Source organism: Tamandua tetradactyla, chromosome 7 (genome assembly GCF_023851605.1).
Source record: "Tamandua tetradactyla isolate mTamTet1 chromosome 7, mTamTet1.pri, whole genome shotgun sequence".
Classification (NCBI taxonomy): domain Eukaryota; kingdom Metazoa; phylum Chordata; class Mammalia; order Pilosa; family Myrmecophagidae; genus Tamandua; species Tamandua tetradactyla.
This window is the reverse complement of record NC_135333.1, coordinates 168635918-168658800: the sequence shown is the minus strand read 5'-3', so window position 1 is coordinate 168658800 and position 22883 is coordinate 168635918. Positions and strand designations below refer to the sequence as shown.

At 44.9% G+C, this 22883-nt stretch overlaps 2 protein-coding genes across 7 annotated transcripts in view; one reads left to right on the top strand and one right to left on the bottom strand.

Moving 5' to 3' along the window:
- LOC143642844 (ankyrin repeat and sterile alpha motif domain-containing protein 1B-like) overlaps positions 1–22883 on the top strand; it is a 44682-nt gene that overhangs the window by 4807 nt on the left and 16992 nt on the right. For all 3 annotated transcript variants that reach the window (XM_077111735.1, XM_077111734.1, XM_077111733.1), the window contains exons 3-4: positions 10555–10641; positions 18017–18154. In XM_077111735.1, the coding sequence (XP_076967850.1) occupies positions 10555–10641; positions 18017–18154 (225 nt within the window). The remainder of the gene's footprint in view (positions 1–10554; positions 10642–18016; positions 18155–22883) is intronic.
- The window catches only part of LOC143642845 (uncharacterized), a 92774-nt gene continuing 80660 nt past the window's right edge, over positions 10770–22883 (bottom strand). Inside the window, exons 7-8 of one of the 4 annotated variants that reach the window (XR_013155949.1) lie at positions 17014–21687; positions 10770–12142 (exon numbers count right to left, since the gene is read on the bottom strand). The gene's annotated coding sequence lies outside the window, so the exon portion shown is untranslated. Of the gene's footprint in view, positions 21688–22883 lie in introns of all 4 variants that reach the window. The other 3 variants (XR_013155947.1, XR_013155948.1, XR_013155946.1) reach the window with 3 other exon arrangements.

Here is a 22883-nt window from a genome sequence, read left to right as displayed (position 1 = left end):
TATTTGTTCAAGTTAATCAGCTGTTTTCCCCTTCAAACTGTCTTAACATATTTTTTCCTGGATTCAGACTCTAAATAAAGACCCTTTTAAAATAAATTTATCTTCTCAATTGCTTAGTGAAAAGGAATCAGTGGACACCTGCATTAATCCTGTTAATTTTTTATTAAGCAAAGTTGTAATTTTTGTCTTATCTTTTGGAGTTTTCTCTAATAAAAACCTAAGAGATTAGATATGCTTCGGCATTAAGGTATACTTTTAGGTAGAATGATTTTTTGTGAACTATTTTGCTCCTTAGTAGTAAAATTTGGCTGCTTATGTATCTTTGCCCTGACAGCATTACAGACATTTCTCTTTAAAATTAAAATCTAAAAATATATTCGTAAATAAACAATTTAACAGGTGTGAGGAATTATAAAAGCTGTTTATTTAATGTGAACATGTTCATTTATAGTGTTATCTTTTCTCTTCCTGGTTGAGTTTTCTTGCCAGATCCAGCCTTAGAGACACAGCCAAGTTCTGAAGGGATGTGTAAGGCGAGGCACCAGCTCGGGACCCTTAAATGACATCTCTCCCCACATGCTCCTTTTAGAACAGGGAACTTTCCCCCTGTCTAGTTCACATCACATCCCCTTAACAACAAGGGCCGTGGGTATTTCTACTCCACATACCTGGGATATCATTTCTACCTTGTAATGATGCATGTAAAGCGCCTAGTTTGATAAAATCTCGTGTATTGGCTCCCTTTCTCCAAAATGAATAAATTCATGTATTTGGATCATTTCATTTGCTTTTCCCCAATTTTCATACCAGCGCCCTAGCCGTGATCCTGGTTTTTGATGTACATAATATGTAAGAGCATATTCAAAAACTTAGGAATTCTATACTTCTGTTTCCAATTTTAAAAGCCCGTGGCCAAAAGAGAGAGGAAAAAAACATTAAGAAGAGAAACTGTAGATAAGGTGGTGTATATAATTTTGCAGTTCCATGTTTGGAGGAAGCAGTTTGTTCCCAAGACAACTGGATGTTGCCTCAGTGTCCACAGCGCTGGATTTTACTAAGCAATAAATATGCTGTTTTGGCCTTTCAGGTTCTCTTTGGTATGAGTAACTGCCATGGCCAGCTCAGGGTCTGGTCTTCAATTTTGCCTCTCTAGCTTTGTACACACTCTACTCCCCAGCCCTGAATTTTGCTCCAGTATGTAATTATCACTAATATGCAGTGCTCCATCATTTCCCTTATTAAATATACTATTAGGAAACATCTGCTACCGTAAGAGGTAGACAATTACATTCAATTTAATGCTCTCTGAAATCTTACTTTTTCTAATCCCATCTTGGACAATTAGCAGTGTTCACAAGTGTTTATACTCAAGGACATTTCTCTTTATAAAAAGGGGGGGAAATCTGTTTTCAGCTAGAATAAGGTAGAAAATATGCCTTCCTGACATAAGGAAATATTTTTAGATTATTTAAAGTCATAAATAAGCAAATCTTCCAAGGTTTGCATCTCTTATTTCCCAAATGACTTATAGTTTCACCATAGCTCAGATTTCGCATTTGGTCTTGTATGACTTTTAAACTTTTAATCTGGAGGAAATTCCAAGCCAGGTATGCAGTTTCAAATGTATAGATTTCCAAATAAGAGTTTGTGCCTTGGCTGAAAATGCTAAGACAATCTTTTCTGTCTGCTGTGCTTTTAGGGAAGTAGATTGCTGGTGGGGAGTGGTTTCAAAAGCTTGAAAGAAAAATGGATCTTAGACTCAGATGGAAATGATGAATTCAGGCAGCCTGTTTCCTTACAGAAGAGTCAAACTAAAACCATGTTTAGTTTTTCTGTTCTCTGTGAGGAACTGCCCCTTCAGAAATGATTTCAGGAAGCACTTCTTAGGTCCTAGGCTGGGAAGCAACTTACAAGTATCTGTTTGTTTTTTAAATCTCTGTTGCCAAAGTTTCATAAAAGAGTCAAATATTTTCCTTTCACTCGCTCCCAGATACTGCACAAGGCATGTGAATACAGGTCTCAACCTATAAGTGTGTGTGTGTGTGTGTGTGTGTGTGTGTGTGTAAATGGCCATTCATACAAAGAGCCTCTTTGCTCAGTCAGTCCTTACTGCTGATCATTGCTCACATGTGCTTTTCCCTGGGCGAATGTTTTCCTAGGAGTCCACCTAACAGAAGACCAAGCGGCACCAGCCACCTTACCCCATATGGCCTCCATTCTCCACTCCCCTTTATTGCTTATTTTTGTTTCTGTTGCTCTTGTTACCAGCTTTTCTCGCATAGAGACCCCCCCCCCCACCCTTCCACATCGCTGAAAGATTCCACGGGCTGCTTCTGCCTTTTATTCCCACTCGGCTTCTGCGCTGTTTCTAAACATGTTGATTGACTCCATCTGTCACGGGCCAGCCTAGGTTTCTTGCTGTACTGCATGTTCGTTGCTGCACCACCATTTTCTACCACCATGACATGTGTCAACGAGCCAGGAAGGTGTTCACTTCAGCTCGTAGATTTTGAATTTGCTTCTACTCTCTTTGTCCTGTGCTTTGCAAGGAGACTTTTAAGAGAAAGCTCTATCCTTAGCCTAACAATAATAGCTAAAAATCTGCTGATGCTCGTTGTATGCCAGGCACACGATTTTCTTATTTAATGCTGACAACAACTCACCAAGTAGGTGCTCTATCAACATACCCATTTTACAGGTGGAGAAACTAAGGCAGAGAGAGCAGTGCTGCTGGCCAGGGGTGGAGGTAGGACAGAAATCCCAGCAAGCTCCCGTGCACTTAGGAACATACTCCACTGACCCCTGGAGGGAAGAGGCTCGGCAGTAGCTTCCTTCACATTCAAGATAACCATGCTGAAAATAAGCCCCTGAAGTTGTCCTTACCTGTAATAGATTGAAAGCCTCTATGTGTCGGTTTTATAACCTAAAAAAAAAAAAATCTAATCTTTTGTTTGTTTATTACAAAAGTAATATACTTGGTAATATACACTGTTATCAATTTTTGAACATGTATCAGAAGGGAGAAATAAAAACAACTATAATTTTACCACCCAGAAGTGGCCCTCTGTTAATACTTGGTTGGTTATTTCCTTAGAAGTCACTAAATGTAGAACCGGTGGGGTCAAAGGACATATACATTTGAAAACTTTAGATAAGTAGCGCCAAATTGCCTTCCAGAAAACCAGTTTCCACCCCCAGAAGCAGTGCACAAGACCAGCTGACATTTGCGTGTCACATCTTCAAGCTGCGTGTTCTTAATGTCGCAGCTGTGCCCCTGGTTGAGGGAGAGCTGGGGGCTTCTGTGAGAAGGCATCCGTCCTCACCATGACTCCTGGGCGTGTCAACTCTAGTTTGATGTGGCTCCGGGATCCGCTTTTAATGTGGCTGAGCTCGTTATGTGGGAAAGGCTTATACTTTCCCAGTCCCTGAGACAGCATGGAGGAATGAGATGTTTCGTTCATTGCTCTGAGGACCCAGCTCCGCAGCTAGATGCCGACGAAGGGCTCGGGGACGTGGCTTGTGGGCGGAGAGCTCTCCAAATGGGCTGGGGCTCAGTGGGCCGAGCTGGCAGGCACCGTCCTGGCGGGGACTTCCCATCAGAGCCCCCACCGCAGGCTAGGGGCGTCGTTCTCAGAGCGGGGGATGGGGGTGGGGGGGCCCGCCCAGCAGCCTAGGCAGCGCAGGAGAAACGTACCTCCTTATTCCCCACCCCGCACTTACCACCTGCTCTCTAACCAGTCCTCCGGGGGATCCCAGTGCACTCTCCAGCTGGAGAAGCACTGCTTTGGTCCACCGGATGTATGGTTAAGACTTGGAGGCAGCCCTAGATGGAGGCATTCTGCCACCGTACCTGGAAACAAGCAGAGGCTAGAGGACTAGGCAAAGGGGACAGCGCTGTCCTTTGGCCAGGGTTGGTGAGCTGCAGAGGCACCGCCGGCGCTCGGTCCTCTGCGGGGGGAGGGCTTTGAATGGCTGCTGGCCCACTGCCCTGGTCACACGTTCTTGGGCTCTGTTTTCTCCGAGCCTTTGTTCAGTTCTTACTACCAGAAAAGCCCTTGAGAGGTCATTTCGCCTCATTTCCCAGCCAAAGGAGACCCGCCCCCATTTATTAGTGGCAGGTGAGAGCCCAAACGACTGTACAACACATCCGGGGACAGAAGCTTCCTGCCTGGCCCTGGTACCTGCTCTGCCTTCTCAAGAATCTTTCCTTCTTCTCGCAGTGCTTGTCATTTGAGCCTGTTTCCAGTTGCAAAAGAAGACCTCATTGGTCTCTCCTGGAGGCTGCAGAGAACTCGCAGGATCGATGAAGCTTTTCCCACCCCATGAGAATCTCTTGGTAACTCATCCTATCTGCAGTTCTCCTCCACGTCTTCCGAGCCTTCCTGCCCGGCTTTGGACACCATACTTGTGGAAAAGTTCGTCCAGTTCTAATTGTGTTGGAAGGGAGGCACTGGGCTTTGCTTTCTTAAAGCCAGCTCCGTGCTGGTTCCTGTACGTGCATTCATTTGTTCCTTCTTCCACGGCCATGTGTTTCAGCTGCTGTTCAATTGAACCCTATGAAGTTACTGATATTTAGGCATTTCTGAGCTATAAAAATGGCGGTGTTGTAGGGTTTGGCCTGAGACTCTCTGGCAGTGGTTATGGAGAAGACTAAGTCAAGGCAGATTTGGGCAGGCGCCCAGGAACCTGCCATCCATTGAGGGAAACAGCCTCCCCAGGACTCAGGGCAGTGGAGAGCCACACAGGCTCCTGGGGGAGGGGGGCCCCGGGTAAGCAGGAGCAAACCATCCCCCAGTCCAGGAACCCAGGGAAGGCGCTTCCACAGCACGACGTTTAGACTGAGTTTCGAAGTATTCGAGTTTATCTCAAATTGCCAATTTGCAAGCTGCTTTTTCTCTCTCTTATAATCCCCACGACGTAGCTGGTTTCACTGTATACAAAATCATCCCCATAATGCTTGTTTTATGTGTGTTTTAATCATTTGAAAGTCACTTAGGGCTACCAAACATAATTGTCTGATCCCACTACTTCAATGTACTTGCTGAAACTGAATATAATAATTAAGCTTTGAAACTAAGGAAAATATTATACAGCAAAATTAATAGTTGTGACTCAGCACTGAATATCTAACTAGAAAGCATTCTCAGGATAGCCATATGTAGGCTAAAATATATACTAAAAGTTGGGTGGGAGTAGACCCTCTGAAAATCTACTCCCAAGATTGTTCTTAAAATAGACTGCAAAATATCAGGGTCTGCTGGAATGAAGGGCTGGGGGCAGCCTCCCCAGGGGCAGCCAGCCTCCTTTTCTCTCCCTGTGCTGATTATGGGGCACGAATGGTTCTTATTAGGAACATAAATGTCATTCCGGACTCCAGCCTAGCATTGCAGCTCACAACTGAAGTGCGCCCACCTCTTCGCTCATTCACGCTTGTGAGTGTCATGCTCTGAGATGAGAGAGTCCATGCAGTCTGAACAGGGTGTTCAGGCACTGCTGATTCCACATTAGGAATTAAGAGGCTCCTTATTTTTAGGACATGCTTTAAGGCTGAAATAAAAGTAGCAATGGTGACTTCTGATCTGATACAAAGAGTCTAAGTGGAACCGAATTTATCATTTTAAAAATGGTTATTTCTTTCCCTTGGTGAATCCAAAAATCCCTTCTGTTATAAAATGCTCTAAAACGGTTTAATAGTTTTTATTTATTAAGAGCAATATTTCCAGTGGCCCCCTCCAGATATGAAATGATGTTCCCTGTTCTGTTAATAGACAATACAAAAGCAAGTAATAAATATAAGGCTGCCTTTAGATTTAAAATTCAAACATTGCATTTCATTTTAAGTTTCAGAAATGTAACCTCTATTTCACTAAATATTGTTTCTCCTAAAAAACTGAAAGGGTGATAATCTTATCCAGGGAAATTGTGAACAAAATGCAATTGAGTATCATTATAATGCTTTTTGTAGGAGAGCCAGTAGCTTTGTAACTCAGCTTCCTTTGGCCTTTACCCAAGAGTGTTAGCTGCTTACACACACAGAGGTCCTCATTATACATCAGTCTCTCCCAGGACTCTGGGAAACCCCACAAATTCCTCCAAAGAGTATGGCATAGAAAAGAGCAGCAAGCAGCAAAAGAATGCCATGCCATAAGAAAGATTTGCCCTGAGCATTTTGCTGGGGAAATAGGCGAGAAGAAGAGGATTCTGTTGATACACATAACTAAGGCTTGAATTTTTAACACAAACATATGGCAGCATTAATTGCACACGACACCACCAAAGCATCCAGAGAGGGCAGAGAAACCAGCAGTGCCCGAGGAACCACACCCCAGCAACTCAGAACCAGCGCCTTGTGCCTCCGTCCCAGGGAAGGAGAAGAAAATGGCAATTACAAAGCTGAGGAGAAATTGGGGGTGTTGGGGGTGGGGAGCGCATAGCCTGCCTGTGTTTGCATTAAAGCCCTGCTCTCACACTTCAATATCTACAAAGAATTAATGAAATGAGGTGGGCTGCTTATTGGATTTCTTGTCTCCTTGAGGACTCAGCGTATTTGCCTTCTTTCTCTGCATTTCGTCATTCATTAAAATAATGTATGAAGAGACCGCCTTGACAGTGCTGTCCAAATACACAATCAGAAACTTCCCCCAGAAAAGGCTGGCTCCTTATTTCTGGTAGAGAGTAAAAATGCCTTAAAGAAGAAGCATTACCCCAAAGACCTCCCACAGTGCCTTTTACCTCTGGGGTTGGCCAGGATCCATCACCTCCTTGTCAAGGGACTCCACGGGGACAGAAGTAGGGTTTGGTCTCCAGGTTGGAGGTATGTGGGACCCCCTTTCACTGCCTGTCAGCAGCCTGTGTCACTGACACCCCAGGGCTACTCCAGGGCAGGAGAAATGGCCACCTTTGACCTTTTCTTTCCTTTGACCAGCTTGGCTGAACATGTAATTTGGAATCTTTGTATCATGACCAAGAGCATCTCTGATGCTTCATTTCAACCTAAAAGCATGTGTCCTGACTGGTCCATCCATCCACCTCTCCAGAGACATTCATCCCACAACCTGTTTTGTACTTTTCTGCTGTCTCCTGCCACCATTCTCCTGAGGCTGCTCTTGCTAAGAGACCTAATGAAATCCCTCTTGTTGCTGAAACCAGCGATTTCACCCAGAAAACTCAGTGAATACAGGAGCACGCACCCATATGTACCAGCCACTATGCTAGGAAGTTTCTTACTCCTCTTTGCATCTGATACTGCTTTGTGGGTTTCTTCCACCTCCATTTGGGTTCCTTCATTGGCTCTTCTTTCTCTCCCCGCCTCCCCTGGAATATTAACCGTCCCCAGGGTAGGGTCCTTAGCCCTCTTCGGTTCTTGTTTCCTCCTTAAGCCACCCCATCTGCTCTCGTATCCCCAGCCACCCACTATGTGAATGGATTTCCAGATCTTCTTATATCTAATTTCCTACTGGACATCTCTGCCTGTATTTTAAACTCTGCACATTCAAGACCATCTCCATTAGGTTTTTGCAAAACTACATTCCCTTCCAGTATCCCTTATATCAGTTAATGGCTTCGTTCCCTGACATCCTCCTGCTCATTGATCTTCCCCAGTGATAAGAGAACAGATTCTCTTGAGTCTTCCCCATTGGCATGTCCCATGTGGCTCCTCCTTCCATTCCCCAGTGCCTCTGCTTTAATTTGGGTGCTTCGAGTTGCTCATTTGGATTTGCACAGCAGCTTCCTGACCCCCTGCACATAACCTCTAGCTGCCTCGATCCATCGTCCATCAAACACTGGAACCGTCTTTCTGTATTACTCCCTCCTTAGGAACCTCCATTGGATCCTCACTTGGCAGAGTAAGCCATGGTCTGCCAGGCTTACCGCACCAGCCTCATCTCCCACCCGCCACCTAAACCCACCACATCGCTCCTCATGTCTGCGTCTCTATGTGTATATATGTATTCAGATTCTGCTGCTACAAGTCTTTTTTCACCTTTGCTACCTGGAAAATTCCTATTCAACCTTCAAAGGCTAACAGCACCCCTGGCAGGCTGTGTTTGTTGAATGAATGAGTGAAGACTTTCTCTGCTCTCACTGCTGGGTGCTTTGGTGGCACCCTGGTTGTGCCTCTCCTGTTACAGGGGTCAAGATTGTATTGTAGCTGTTGTTTATAGCAGACAAGACCAGGAATGGCGACGTGTGGCTTGGTGTGCCTCTCCCCGCCCTCTCCCATGGCAGACACTGCTCCTGGCCCACTGTCCCACTGAGCCCAGACACACGCTCAGGATCCTTCTCAACACAGCACTTCAGGCAACCGCTCTCAGCAGATTGGGGCTTTCGCCCGCTGTGAGGTCTGTTTGACATCCCCTGATGGTCACTCTGAGTTTTTCCAGTGATAAGCATAGTAGCTGGCCGAAAATAACTACTCAGTTACTGTGTGAATAACAAATGAGTATTTATTTCTAAACAAAATGCTGGTATGTTAATCTTATGTTAGCTATATATTGCTTCAAGAGACAGATCTGTCCATGGGAATGTATTTGTAGAAAGAGCAATGTGACTTAGTGCTATATATTATCTATTGTTACTCTTTGCAAAGAATCTTTCACACACAACCCTTAGTACACCAAACTACTGCCAGCCGCAGCCTTTTCTCTTACAGGGTTCAGCCCACTGCCTCTGCCTTACAATGAGCAGACTGCATGTTATTTCTTCTAGCCTGGTCTTCAACTTATCTTGAACATTTTTTTGAGGAGTGGTTAGAAAAAGCATTGAAAAGATTAAAGTATCTAACCCTAGATTCCAATTTCATAATATCTCCTTTTGGCAATCACAAACAAAAACTGGTAAGTCTGGGTCATTTTAAAACTAGCTAAAAAGCACTTTAGGACAACTGCTTTTTTCTGTACTGCATGAGACATTTACTCACAATAGTAATATCTTGGTAATCTATTTTCTTTGTCTTTGAAACACATATAGTATCTAACAAAAAGGTGTGTCAAAATAATCAAGAAAAGGTGAAGAGCTTCTAGATCTTTAAGTGCAGGGTCTTTCTGGCTCAGATGAAATATGCATTGTAATTATCATTATTGAGCTCAGTGAGTTATGCTCGCTGTACTATTAAAAGCATTCTTGAATATGGTTTTATTTCAGAATGTAAAAATGGTAAATTGAGTAATGTAAATGAAGAAATCAGGAAAGTTCCAATTTTTTCCCTGATTCTGTTAATATACATAAAACAGGTGGTTGTTAAGAGCTCAGAGTGAAAGTGCTTGCATGGCAGTCGTAAGTCTGGGCAATGCACTAACATGATGAGAAAACAGAAAGAAAAGGAGAGAGAAGGTCTGTAATTTTTAAAATAGTCTACATCAGACTGCAATGCCATAAACAGAATGATGAGGGAAAAACAGAAAGAAAAGGAGAGACGGGGTCTGTAATTTTTAAAATAATGTTTAAAAATCACTGCAGCAATTCTTAAAAGAACAACTTCCCTGCATTTGGGTTTACCTGTAAAGCCTGTTCTCTGTATGGCACTACTCTACGTTTTACTGAATCCATGCTGGGGGCCAGTTACTGAAATGGCTTCCTCTCACCTTTTTATGTATTTTCTCTCCTATTATGTTCCCACCTGTCTTATCTGGAAAATCCTTCAGGCTAACTGTCAGGTAGGTTCTTTTTAATGTTTCATGTGATTATTAGGAATATCCATTGAGCAAAATGAAGTAAACAGGCTGCTGGTGACCTGTGATGGACGATAAAACGAAAAGGCACATACTAAATTACAGAGAAACTTTTTGCAGAGTGTAGAAGCTGCAGACTCAAAGCACACGAAGCCAACGTGAACATTTATCCTAAAAGCTCAGTCTCAGGGAACACTGTGGCTCTAAATGATGACGTCGCTTACCTGCACCCCCCAGCATTTTGCTGTGGCTCAAAATATGCAGACTGCTTCTGGACAGTTTAGTTGTTATAGAACTGCACTGTCCTTTACAATCCAAATGATCCTGCTTTAAGTATAATACCTGCTTTTACTGATTTGGCCAGGTTGAAGAAAAATTCCCAATGGTGTATTTTATATCCCTATTTTAAGTACATGTCCGGACACACCTGGTGCCTTGAAGAGGGTAACTAGAAAAAAAATGGGAGTGGTACAACTATTCTCTTAATGCTGAACTCAGCCATGGAGAATCTGACAGAGCTGAACTTAGTCAAAGGAATGGTTGCTGGGAATTGCAGTAGGAGACAGAGCACCTCATCACCCCCTTTTGCGTCAGGGAAAAGGAGTAGGAGAAGGAGTATTCCTTCACCCACATGAAGCAGCCAAACAGGCTCTTTTTAGACCTTTAAGTGCAAGACAGATACTTTATAAGCACAAAACCCGGCTATGCCCAAGAGAAGAGAGACAAACATTTAAATTAGAGTGTGTGGTTTGTGTGTGTGTATGTGCGCGTGCATGTGTTGTTTTTAACTTGAGCTCATTTTTATCTTTCAAGAGGAAAAATTATGTGCTTCCGTTGCCACGCAACACAAACTGTTCTAACAGCTTTCTAATTTTAATTTCAGAAGTCTACAGAGCAAATGAAGAAGGTCCCCACTATTATTCTTTCTGTCTCTTATAAAGGCGTCAAATTTATCGATGCCACAAATAAGGTAGGTATCACACCTACATTTGGTTTAGACACCAGATGCAGGCCTGAGTATGTGATCTGAAATCCTTTGTTCCCCATCATGCCCAACACCCCCATTTGAATCACTCCCCACCCACCCCCCAATCTTCATGCTCCCCAAACATTCCTTGTAGATGCGTGTGCATACAAACACGTGTACACACACACACACACACACACTCACACATATAGAGAGGTACATTTTATTTGAGGCACTTGATCTGAGATTCGTACAAATATGATTTCACTATTCCGTGATGCTTCTCTAATAGACTATACCACTTATTATCTGACATGTGATTTCACTATTCCGTGATGCTTCTCTAATAGACTGTACCACTTATTATCTGACATGTGATTTCACTATTCCGTGATGCTTCTCTAATAGACTGTACCACTTATTATCTGACATGTGATTTCACTATTCCGTGATGCTTCTCTAATAGACTAGACCACTTATTATCTGACATGTCCTCTGGATCTAGAGAACATTAAAACAAAAGAAAATAACTTATAGAATGAAAGGCAACAATTTCATCATTTCTTCATCAGAGGAAATGCCATTAATTAAGACTAGCACATTTGTCTTTCTGTTTCTCTAAAAAATATCTCTCTATATATTTCAATTTGCTAAAGTTGCTAGAATGGAATATACCAGAATGCAAAATATACCTTTACAAAGGGGATTTATTAGGTTACAAATTTACAGCTCTAAGGCCATGAAAATTTCCAAAGTAAGGCATCCAGAGAAAGAGACCTTGATTTTGAAGAAAGGCCAATGACATCCAGGGCTCATCTGCCACATGGAAAGGCATGTGGTGACGTCTGCTGGCCCTTCTCTCCTGGGTTGGTTTCAAAATGGCTCGCTCAGCTTCTGGCTTCTCCTGGAGCATTTTCTTTCTGATCTCTCTCTCTCTCTCCCTCCCCCCCACCCCAACCATGAGCTCTCTTAAAGGACTCCAATAAAGGATTAATCTCCATGGAAACAACCTAACCATAAGGTCCCACCCACGGTAGGTCTGCACCCACAGGAATGGATTAGAACATCATTTTTCTGGGGTGCATAACTTCAAACCAACACAGTATCTTTTCACTTAATGCATGTAATGAAAGGCGGACATAAGAAACCCACTCTCTGGCTTTTTTAATTCTTAATTGCATTTAATTCTCAAATACTGAGATAGGAGAGAGAGTTTCTGCTTTATCATTTTCTTAAGAGACGTAATCAGAAAGGAAGTCAAGGCCATGCTGCGGCTCTGCTGTGGCCTTGTACTCGCAGTGGGACCCGTGTGGGCTCTAAGGTAGAGCTTGGACAGCTGGGCTGCACTTTACTTAAGAGTGTTCTAGAATTCCTTTCTTGGTGAAGGCAATGCCTGGTGCCGGATTAGAAGGCTTGTGTCACTCACTCTCCATTAACTCAAAGCTGCCTTGCTCCTCCTTGCAGAATCCAAATGTTTGGGTGTTTTATTCCTGCATCCTTCCAGCTGATAAATATAGAAAAAGGAGAAGCACAGTGATAGCCACTGGGGAATACCTCTTGTTTTCTGAACTTCCCACCCAGACCTCCCACCTCGACCCATCTCGGTTCTGGAGGAGAAGACCAGGAACTCGTAAAGCAGATGATGACTTGGGGCCATAGGCAGTGACTCTTTGGTGTCTGTTATAAACCTGAGCATCTGCATTAACCAATTAGAAGTTTCCCAGATTTATTTTCTGTAACAGAAAAGGCTGCTGCATTGGCGCTTAGGTCAGCCTGACCTCCGCCAGGAAAAGAGTGTCTCGGCTTTAGGAAAAACTCTGAAAGCCAGGCAGAAAGCTTAAACCCAGCACTACCTCCTGGCTGATGGCACAAACTATATTCTGATGAGATGCCTTAGCTGTAATAATACCATCGGAGCTGTAGCCATCAGCATCAAGATGATCGTTTCAGTCCTGTAGTATGTTGTTGATGGTTATTTTCAGATCACAATTTGTGGAGACTCAAATCAGAATTAGCCCAATAGATTTGCTTTTTGATTTCCTGGAAGCAACTTCAGTTGCTGATGTATAAACATACTTTATCCCTGCACTGTAGCCAAATGGTTTAAAGAGTTCCAGGCCTTTACGGGACTCTCACTGAAAGTTCCACTGCTGTCAAGAAGGCTCTGGCACTTGTATCTTTTCCTAGCCTGGAGCAACTCTGACCACCCCGTTTACATTCAAAAGCATGAACAGCAGTAGATTTTCAGTGTGTGAGTTTGACACTCCATTCTATTAGCAGCCTTTTCAGAACTGGATTCTGACAGCTCCTAAACAGGTGGCGTCTGCCGTAAGAAGTTCCCAGAGTCTTAAGGCTGCCTTCCCATGTGGCTGTGTCAGTTTTAACAGCATCCTCTCTAACCCACTGTCCGTGATCAGAGGGCTGGGCCAGAGCTTTGCCAAATCTGTTGACATTTTGCTTAAGGACATATCAAGTGTCTTAGAAGGAAGTGATGCCCCTGAACCTTTAGGAAACACTTCTGCATCCGTCGCCAATAACTACGTGAGTTGTCCATAGACCTCTGCTCACTGATGACCGCTCACTGGAAGTATACACGCAGAAAGATTTGTGAAAGATAATTCTGTGTAAACAAGGACAATATTAAATAAAGAAGGCCAGCTTATTTTTCAAATCCTGCCAATATTGCCCTCAGCGTATTCTAGAGAAATCTAGCAAAAAGGCAAGGTGCAGGTCAAGCCAACCCCTCTGTGACTGTAAGGTAACACGTGCCTGGCGTTTTCAGGAATTTGGGAAGGTCAACTTTAACTGGCTACACAGGGTCCCCATGATGGCGGCCTGCGGTGTAGCTGGTGCGGTGGACAGGGGGTGAGAAGACAACTCCGCATCGTAGCCAAGCAGTGGCCGTGTGGGAAACCAAAGCGGAGAGGCTGTGTTTAGAAAAGGGGCAGCAGGAGGGAACGTGGTGAGGTTCCATCTGGGGCGTCTGACTGCAGCAGGCTGAGAGATGGGGGGCCCTGACCCGGACCCGGGCGGACCGACTGGATTCAGAAGGCGTGGAGGCTCCGTGCTGAGGGATAGCCTTCCAGGTGTGAAGGGAACTGATTCTAGATTCACTGATTCCAGGTTCACTGTTAGAATCTAGAATACCTAATTCTGGATTCTAGGTCTAGACCATCTTTGCCCGCCGCTCTCTATGTCCAGGTGTCGGAGAAAGTGTCCTCCAGCCCAGAGCGGCCTCGGATTTGTGCCCACAGCAGCCAAGGGGCAGCTTGAGCAGCTCCAGAGTCCCGCACTCTGCTTTCACCTGGGATGTTTCTCCCCCTGGAAAGTGTCATCTTGCTGGGCCACTCGGATCTGCAATGAGGGGTGTGAAGGCTTCTCAGTGTCAGGTACCGATGGCCAGTAAGCCTGTAATAAGGCACTTCTGTTTTCGTTGTAGTTGGTTCCTAAGCAGCGCTCTCTTAAGTGGGCCCCATAAGGCAAAGGGTCGTTTAATCTGTACTTAACGATGGCAGCAGCTGAAGGCGCCAGACCTTCGGTGGGTACCTGTCCACTGTCACAGGGCTCGGTGGCCAGGGAGAAGCCTAGCTTTGCTCACTCCTGACCTCACACTTCTTCTGTTAACCCCGCAGCTACCTTCACCAGTTAGGTTGACGTGGCTCTTTCGTTGATTATGATTATTGATTATGATCCATTGATTATGTAATAATTGTTCTTCTTGCTTTTTGTTCTGATAAATAAATGGCTTTGGCAGAGTTCATGGGGAAGGGTTAGATGCCTAGTTATCAACTCATAAATTTATTGCCTAGCAACCTAGAAAATGAATTGCTTCACTGATCCTGATTTAAGAAGGAAGAAGCAGAAAATGATCTTGAATTTAAAATGAAACTGGGAATGGATTTACGCCTGAGCTGTTTTCGATAAGCCCCATCAGCTTCGTGAAGACCTGTGGTCCAGAGGTGGTGCCAGCACAGCGTCCGCCCTGGGGACGGCGGGTCAGCTGCCAGCCGTCCTCCAGGTCACAGGCCCTGCCAGGAGGTGACGCGGTCCACCCACGAGCATGCAGCCGAGGTCAGACCACACTTGGCACCCCTGCGCTGGCCCCTCCTCTTGGCCTCAGGTCCGGCCAAATGCAGAGTTGGGGGTTGCTTTTTGCTTTTTCTGAATGCCAACTTCGAACAGGGCTTAAGCTATTTTGTAGGTACCAAATAGTTTGGAACATTTGCCTGCACAAGGGCCCATTGTTTTTTTTATAGCATCTGCTTTTCCTTTGAAGAAGTCAGGTGCCTAATGAAGAGCACGTTGAGCATGAGTTGGGGAGGCTGTGGCAGTGAGCCCTTCGCCACGCTGCTGCCCTTTTCCAGGGGGACCTTTCTGGAGAGAAACACCCTACCTGTGGGAGTCCAGGTGGGGTCAGCGGGAAGAGGCACAATGAGCTCCGTCACAGCACTGTCACCTCCCTTCTTAGAACCATTCATTGGCTGGACCAAAAAGTTCTGTTCTACACCCACCAGCCACATACCTCTAGCTGTTCCTTAGCATGATGAAAGGCCACAGACCGGGTGTGTGTGTGTGTGTGTGTGTGTGTGTGTGTGATTCTCTCCCTGTTCAAGCTACTAAGCTGCCAAACTTTTTATCCCAAAGAGGTTTCAGGGTGAATTCCTCCCCAGGCCTTCTCCTGACTCTTAAAAAGCTCCTTGGAGCATGCTAAGAATGGAGGTTGATCAGCATAAAATGAGTCCATCTGACACCAGGGAACATGTATCACCTTTTAATCTGTGGAGGAGCCACTGATCGGTGCATAATGTGAGATGCAAAGAATATATTCCTCCCGGACGCCTGGGCAGAGGAGGAAAGCAGACATCCTGTCCCCTGTTGTCTGCAGCTGTCATGCCCCTGTCTCGGGGTACAGCGAGAACTGGCCCCGCCTTCCTGCGAAGGTGGGCACGGCAGAGCGATGGTGGCGTTTCATAGCATGTCCCAGCTTCCTTCCCACATCCTGGCGCCAGGGATATATCAGGAAATTTTGCTCAAAAATACCTCCCCACACAAGCCTTCGATACAAATTCATTTAAGGATTTTTTTAGATGCCAGTTAGGATTAGACTTATCAGTTGTTCATCTCTGAGGATGGGGCATTTCTATTAGCCTGCCTGCCTCCTAGCTTAGAGCCTGGGAACAGAGAAATAAGAGTTTGGCACCGAGCGGGGAGGCTGGTTTTGGAATGTGGAGCATCACAGTAGGGGACAGGACTTACTGGGCAGTTAAGAGGTGACATTGGGGTCCCAAGATATAGAGCAGAGGGGGGCTCCAGAAAATTGGGGAGGGTTAGAAAAGGCAGAGGGAAGGTCACAAACAGCAGAGAAGGAGAGAGATCTCCAAAGAGACCCTTTTCCTACTTTGCACTTTTGCCCAGGGCCGTGATGTCACACACACAACTGAAAATCAGCAGGAGCAGCCTACTTTGAATTGGCACATTCAGGTCATCCCAGAGCACTTTTCACTGTCTCACTTTCTCGAGACATTGGCCCTCCTTATGGTGGCCCAGGATCTCAAGAGCACACAGTGCCAGCTTTGTTCAAAGACAGAGCAAGTTGAACTGCCTTCTTTTTTCTAGTGACTAGTAGATCCTGGACAAGTGAGACAAATCCACAAATACTCCCAAGGTAAGAACAGTCAAGAAGATGGCAGGGGTGCTCAGAACTGGCTGACACCATTCTTTAAAGCCCTTAATCTTCTCTTTTTTTTTTTTTTTTGGCATGGGCAGGCACTGGGGATTGAACTCGGGTTCAACCTCTGCCTGCTGAACTGCCGTGGCTTGCCCTAATATTCTTATTTTTAAATTCATTTTAAAACCCACTAGTTCCTAATTTAGTTTTCTACATGAAGAGATTATCTGAATTCCAGAGGAGAATCATGACCTTCTGTTTTAAAATCGCATCTTGCAATCGAATATTACTTGTTTATGGGGTTCTGATCTCAATTTGAAGTTATTTTTGACAGAGCACTGCATGTAGCGTCAACACATGGTCACAGCGAAGAATGTCTTAATTTAATTTTCTATTATGTGTTAATACTATAATTGCTTCCCAAGTACACAGCTCTGTAGAGTGAGGGACATGAAATACCTGCTGGAGATGCTGGCAGGGAAAGACATTTTGTAAGCATTTTTAGGCATTGATAAGTATACATGCAACATTATACTGACAACAGGTTATTTAAGATTGTGCAATTAAGAAGTAATTAGGGTAAGTAAAGCATGAGGGTTTTAGATCAATGACAACTGCAAAAAAAAGAACTAAATAGGACGTGATAAGATTAAAAAAATGAATGCTTTAGTATATAAATTTTTTGCTTCTTAAATATATCTATGTACCTAACAGGTTTGCAGCCAAGACGATGCTCCACAGTTATTGTGGGCTCCAGAACGATGATACTTAACCCTTTCCTTGCTTCCCCCAACCAGTTATTGTTGGAGGTGGAGGGGAGCAGGTGTGAAGAAATGCTAGAGAGAAAAAGAAAGGAGATCACGTCAAACCAGAGGGAGCAGGGCATGGATTGCGATGTATTAGAAAGCATACACCCCTGAATTTCAATCCAGCTCCCCCAGCAGCCCTGGCTAAGTCTGAGCACCAGTGTCCTCACCTGTCTAAGATATCGAGGAAAACAGTGCCCATCTCGGTTAGGATTCGGGCTAGAGTTAGGGTTCAGGTAGTTATGGTAGTGGCTGTCCTTAGAGAAATGCTGTTATATCCCCAGGGCCCTCAACCAAGCAAGCCCTCCAGGGCTTCAAGATTGCAGCCTGCTCTTCCCCTTCACACCCCCACGCCCAGCCTCTGGCAATCTTGGAGAGAGCACACCTGGGCTCTCTTTCACCTGCCTGCTTCTTTCTGTACCTGCGTTTGCTCTGGGGGAGCAAGCAGGGCGCGAGAATGAGGGCAAGCACCCTCGGGAGGGATCTGGAGTGCTTCCTGGGGTCGGTGTTCCATCCTGCCTGGAGAAAGTGATGGATGATCCTTTCCAGAAGGAGACAGCAGGAGGCAGTGCGCCAGGCCGCAGGTTCCCGTGAGGCGTGGGAACCCTAAAGGGCTTCGCCGTGACTGGTTTCTTTTAAAGTGTCTGTCACCCCGCCCGCTTCTATGCTTGCCACCCGGTGCGCCCCATTGCTCCAGGATGTGACTATTTTAGGTTGTTTGTAATTAAACGAGCGCATCCCCTGCAGTCCTGATACACGTTTGCCTGCGGAGGGTCCTCGGCTCACTTTGCACACGGCTGGTCTAGAACTCTACCAGGGGCTGAAGGAAGGTGTCACGCCCCTTTCTGCTAAAATTGGTGGGTTTGCAAAGGACAACTGTAGTCTCTCATGTCATTTCTTCCAGAACGTCATCGCTGAGCATGAAATTCGTAATATCTCCTGCGCTGCCCAGGACCCAGAGGACCTGTCCACATTCGCCTACATCACAAAGGACTTGAAGTCCAGTCACCACTACTGCCATGTGTTCACTGCTTTCGACGTGGTGAGTCCCTCCGCTTTGGGTGGATTCCTTATCCCCCAAAACGTGCTTGCATTTCGCTGAAAGCCCAGCCGCTAGTGAGGATGCTAGCATCGGTTTGTTTACTAGGTGTGAAGGCCCACCAAGGAGGAAGTATTTTGGCCCTGTCGGTTTTTTGCCTTGTCTGTATTTTCAGTCATGCATTACATGTAAAGCCCCACCCTTACCTGATCTCTCAACTGTCCTTGCTCAACCGCTCGCCTCGCTTTTCAGACTTGACGATTTCCTTTCTTTCTCTCATACCAAAATACAGAAAAGGTTTTGCAGCCTCCTTTTGCCTTCACTCTGCTTGTTGTTTCTCGGTTAGCTGTTTCTAAGCATGAAGGGCTAACAGTATAGATTTGTTTGAAGAAAAGTACTTTTCAGTGCCTCATGAAACATTTGTGGTTTTTCTATATTGAATAGGAATCAAATTAGTCACCAACAGATAATAACTGTGTACCAAGATTTAGCCCATTTGCTCATTCAGAGCTTAATCTTGCAATGATGTCATTACAGTGTTAAACCACTTATAGTCACACTTGTCACTGTCTAAAAACTGGTCATGTACTATAAACTTGGATGCAAAAATGATATTAGAAAACCAGTATTCCCTTAAGCTATATATACGCACAACATGGTATAAATTGCTTGAGTGTATTTCTACTAGAGTGCATTGGGAATCTGCACTTGAAGCAGGAAAGATGCAAGAGTTTGGCTGTAAGCCTGAAATAATTTATAACCAGAAACATTCTAAAATGTCACTTGAGTTTGATAATCCTTCTCTGATCAGTGTGTTTAAAATATACTTAAAGAATTACACAGACACTGCCGGGTAATGTATCCGTGGGAGGCCAGCCCACAGTGTGTCACAAGCGGACAACTGCTGGAAGCTGCCTTTTCTGGTTCTGGCGATACCAGGGACCCCGGCCCACCAGGCCACGGGGGTGCAGGCAGCGGTCAGCCCCACACCAGCGCATTTGTATTGCGCTACAAGTGCCCATCCCTTTCTTTTCTTTTTTTAAAAGATTGAAAACCTAGGAGGGAATGCTTGCATGCCAAAACCTTCTATTTGGGAAGGATGAGGAGAAGTTATAGAAGCAGCAATGCTGACAGCAAGCACCGCAAGGCTGAGCTCTCCCAGGCTGCTCTAATGCCTGTGGCTGAAGTCTCGCTGGCATCTCGGTGCTGCAGCCAGTCTAGTCCGGGCAGCTGGACTTTACAAGGGCATGCAGTGTTCAGTTTCTGGTGCCTTAAACATAACTGGTCTTTTATGTGAAATGCAGTTAGTCGTCTCACTTTTACACAGTGCTGTCTTGCATAGGCTTGGGTTTGCGTGAAACACCTTCTCAGGGGAGGTGGGCTGCGGAAGTCAGAGGAAGAACAGTCTGAGCAAAGTTCACGTGGCAGCACACGCACTACTCCCCGGCCTCAGACAAGCTGTGGGACTTTTTTTGAGTCCCAGTTTGCTGTCTGTATAAATGGGGACAAGCACTTGTCCCTCACAGGTTTTCCCCAGGATTGAAATGAAGGTGCGTATGTGGAGGCCTCACAAACACAGGCCCATGCTGGGTCCATCCCTGCCTCCTACCCACCTTGCCTAGTCATGTCAAAGCCGACAGTCTGGCCCTTTTTCTGGTAAGATGTTAAAAGATAGAGGTATGCCAGAAAGGTTTTCCTGATGGGCCACAGTTTCCCCACTGCCCTTGCAAAAGAACTCGAGAGATAGAGCCTCAAGCACACATGGCTCCGTGGACCTTCTAGTTCTATACTGCACTTGCCACTGAATCAACTTTAGTAGGCTGAGATTTTCACACAGCATTCCAATCTTTCCCTGAGGATTGCAGCATTTCTCTCCTAAGATTGGTCTTTAAAGTAAAATAGAATTTGCCTTCCTAAGAGTATCAAAAACACTGTTCTACACTCAAACTGAAGATGATACCTGTTGACCACCTGCCTCCTTGAGATTCTTAGCTATGTCTATACTGGAATGTTGAGATGAAATGTGGGGAAGATGGTCAGCTGTTCAGTTTTATTATCAATGTGAAGACCCCAATAACTTTGGAAAATGTGTGGAGAATTGCATCATCTTTTATCTTTTCATCCTGAAGTTTTGGTTGAATGTCAACATTTGCTAGCATAGGTTCTGGCATCAGTTCCAAAGGCTTTTCCTCTTGTACAACAAGCCCACCATTTTAACCCTCTCCAGGTGAACACAGTTTGTCTAACTTCAAGAAAAGTAACAAAGGCATTAACAAAAGACACGATAAATGGGAGCCCATCAAAATTAAAAACTTTTGCTCCTCAATGGACATTATCATGAAAGTAAAACTACAGTCTACACAATGGGAGAAAATATTTGGAAACCACATATCCGATATGGGTTTAATATCCAGAAAATTTCAAGAACCCTTCAACTCGTCAACAAAAAAGGTTAATGCCAATTTAAAAATGGGCAAAAGATTTGAACAGACATTTCTCCAAAGAAGATCCACATATAGCAAAAAAGCACATGAAAAGATGTTCACCATCATTAGCCATTAGAGAAACGCAAACCAAAACCACAATGAAATACCATTCCACACTCACTAGAATGGCAACTAGTGGGAAAAAAATTACAAGTGTTAGAGAGGATGTGACAAACTAGGAATGCTCATTGCTGCTCGGAATGTAAAGTGGTGCAGCCGTTGTCAAGACAGTTTGGCGGTTCCTCAGAAAGTTAAGTGGAGAATTACCATCTGACCTGGCAGCCCCACCTCTAGGTATATACCCAAAAGAATCGAAAGCAGAGACTCAAACAGGTATAGTAGTGGCATTATTGACAATTACCAAAGGATGGATGCAACCCAAGTATCCATCAAACAATGAATGGATAAACAAAAGGTGGCATATGCCCACAATGGAATATTTCTCAGGGGTAAAAAGGAGTGAAGTTCTGATCCTTGCAACAAACTGGTTGACCCTTGACAACATCGCGTGGTGTGAACGAGGCCAGACACAAAAGGGGAAATACCGTGTGATCTCACTGATGTGAAACAATTAGAATAAGGAAACTCATGGAGTCGGAATCTAGAAAACAGGTTACCAGGCAGTGGGGGTAGGGAAAAAAGAGGTAAGGTTTAGTGATGGGAAAGTGTTGATAGTGGATGGCGGTGATGCTGGCATTACATTGTGAATGCAATTAACAGCACTGAGTCATATATGTGTATGTGGTTAAAAGGGGAAATTTGAGGTTGTATATATAGGAACAGAATAAAAAGAAATTTTTTAATGCTCTTGACCTCAAAACTTTTTTCTTTTGACTTGTGAATCCAGTTACCTTGGGTCTAGAATTACCTTTGTGTGTCCTGAGGCAGAGACCTGGCACTGATCACTCACATAACCCCTCTCCGCTGGCTGTGCATAACCTGCAGGCATGTGAGCTGGGCTGGGACATCGCCTGGGGGTGAGGACCGGCAGGGTGGTGCTCCCCTGGGGCAGGACTCCCCTGGTCTCGGTGTCCCTCACTGACCTTCTTCCTGGAAACCACAGAGGGAGAAACAAAGAAACAAAAAAAAATGAGTAACAAAGACCATCCCGCCTGTCTAGAGCCTTGGAGCGATTTTGAGATGCAACAAGCTTTGCTTACAGTAAAAAGAAAGAAAAGCCTCTTGAACTTGGGTTTTGTATATTTACGTAAAGAAGTTCAATAGTCAGGTCTTAAGTTCTTACGATTTGAGTCTGCCACAAAGTGTGAGTTGGGGGCAGGGGAGGAGGGAAGAATACCTTATAATATCTCAAGGAAACATTTAACATTTTAGCTGACATGTAGGAATATATGCACCTTTTTATTGTGAAGTTTGACCTTGTGGGTCCCGTGCTATTTGCATGAATAGCTGCTATCACCAGAAAGCTTTAGTGGAGTGTAGGCAGCGTCTAGTTTAAGGAGAGCTGGGTTGGCAATGCAGGGCATTTTCCCATAGAAATCCTACGGCCAGGGAAGTGCGTCCCCAGGGCGCAGGCAGAGCCAGCCTGGGAGTTCGCTGGCTGCCTTACTCCAGGCGGCTCTGGGCCTTGCTCAGATGCTCTGTGAGGTCCAGGAGATGGGGTGCGCGGACTGGGGTGACCGAAGCTTCCCTGAGCCCCCAGCCCCTTTGGAGCTCACCTCCCCAGGCTGCTGCTCCACATCACACAGCTTCGGGAAATGCTGCACCTGCTGAGCTCTAGGTTTGTTTCCGTTACTTAAAATCTAGGATGAGTTCAGCTGGTAGTATTTTCAGTTTTATACGGCTACAGGTAAAAATTCATTAAAAATTAGGTAAAAAAAAAAAATTAAAAGACTAAAGCAAAAACACAAGTAGGGTTCTCAAGGAAAAAAAAACAAAACCAGGCAGATACCAAGCCTCTTTACCTGCGAGTCTGGACTTTAGCTGTCATGGTTGTTGATTTCTAGTTGATTCTATTCAAATCTCTATCTTGGTAGGACCCCCCCACCCCCACCCCCCAAGCAGTGATAACCTTGACAGGGTTTGCAGGGCTTAGAAGGATGAGCTAGGAGATAGGAGTTGTGAGGGTAAAAATCAGGGATTCAGCTTTTCTCTCCTCTCTCATCTCAAATGAGTCGGGGGGCGGGGGGAGTATTTCAGTGGCCACAGGGCCCCAAAGCTGCAGCATTCTTTCCTAGATTGGTAAGAGAGAGATATAACTGGGAGAATTTGGAAACCATTGGCCTCAA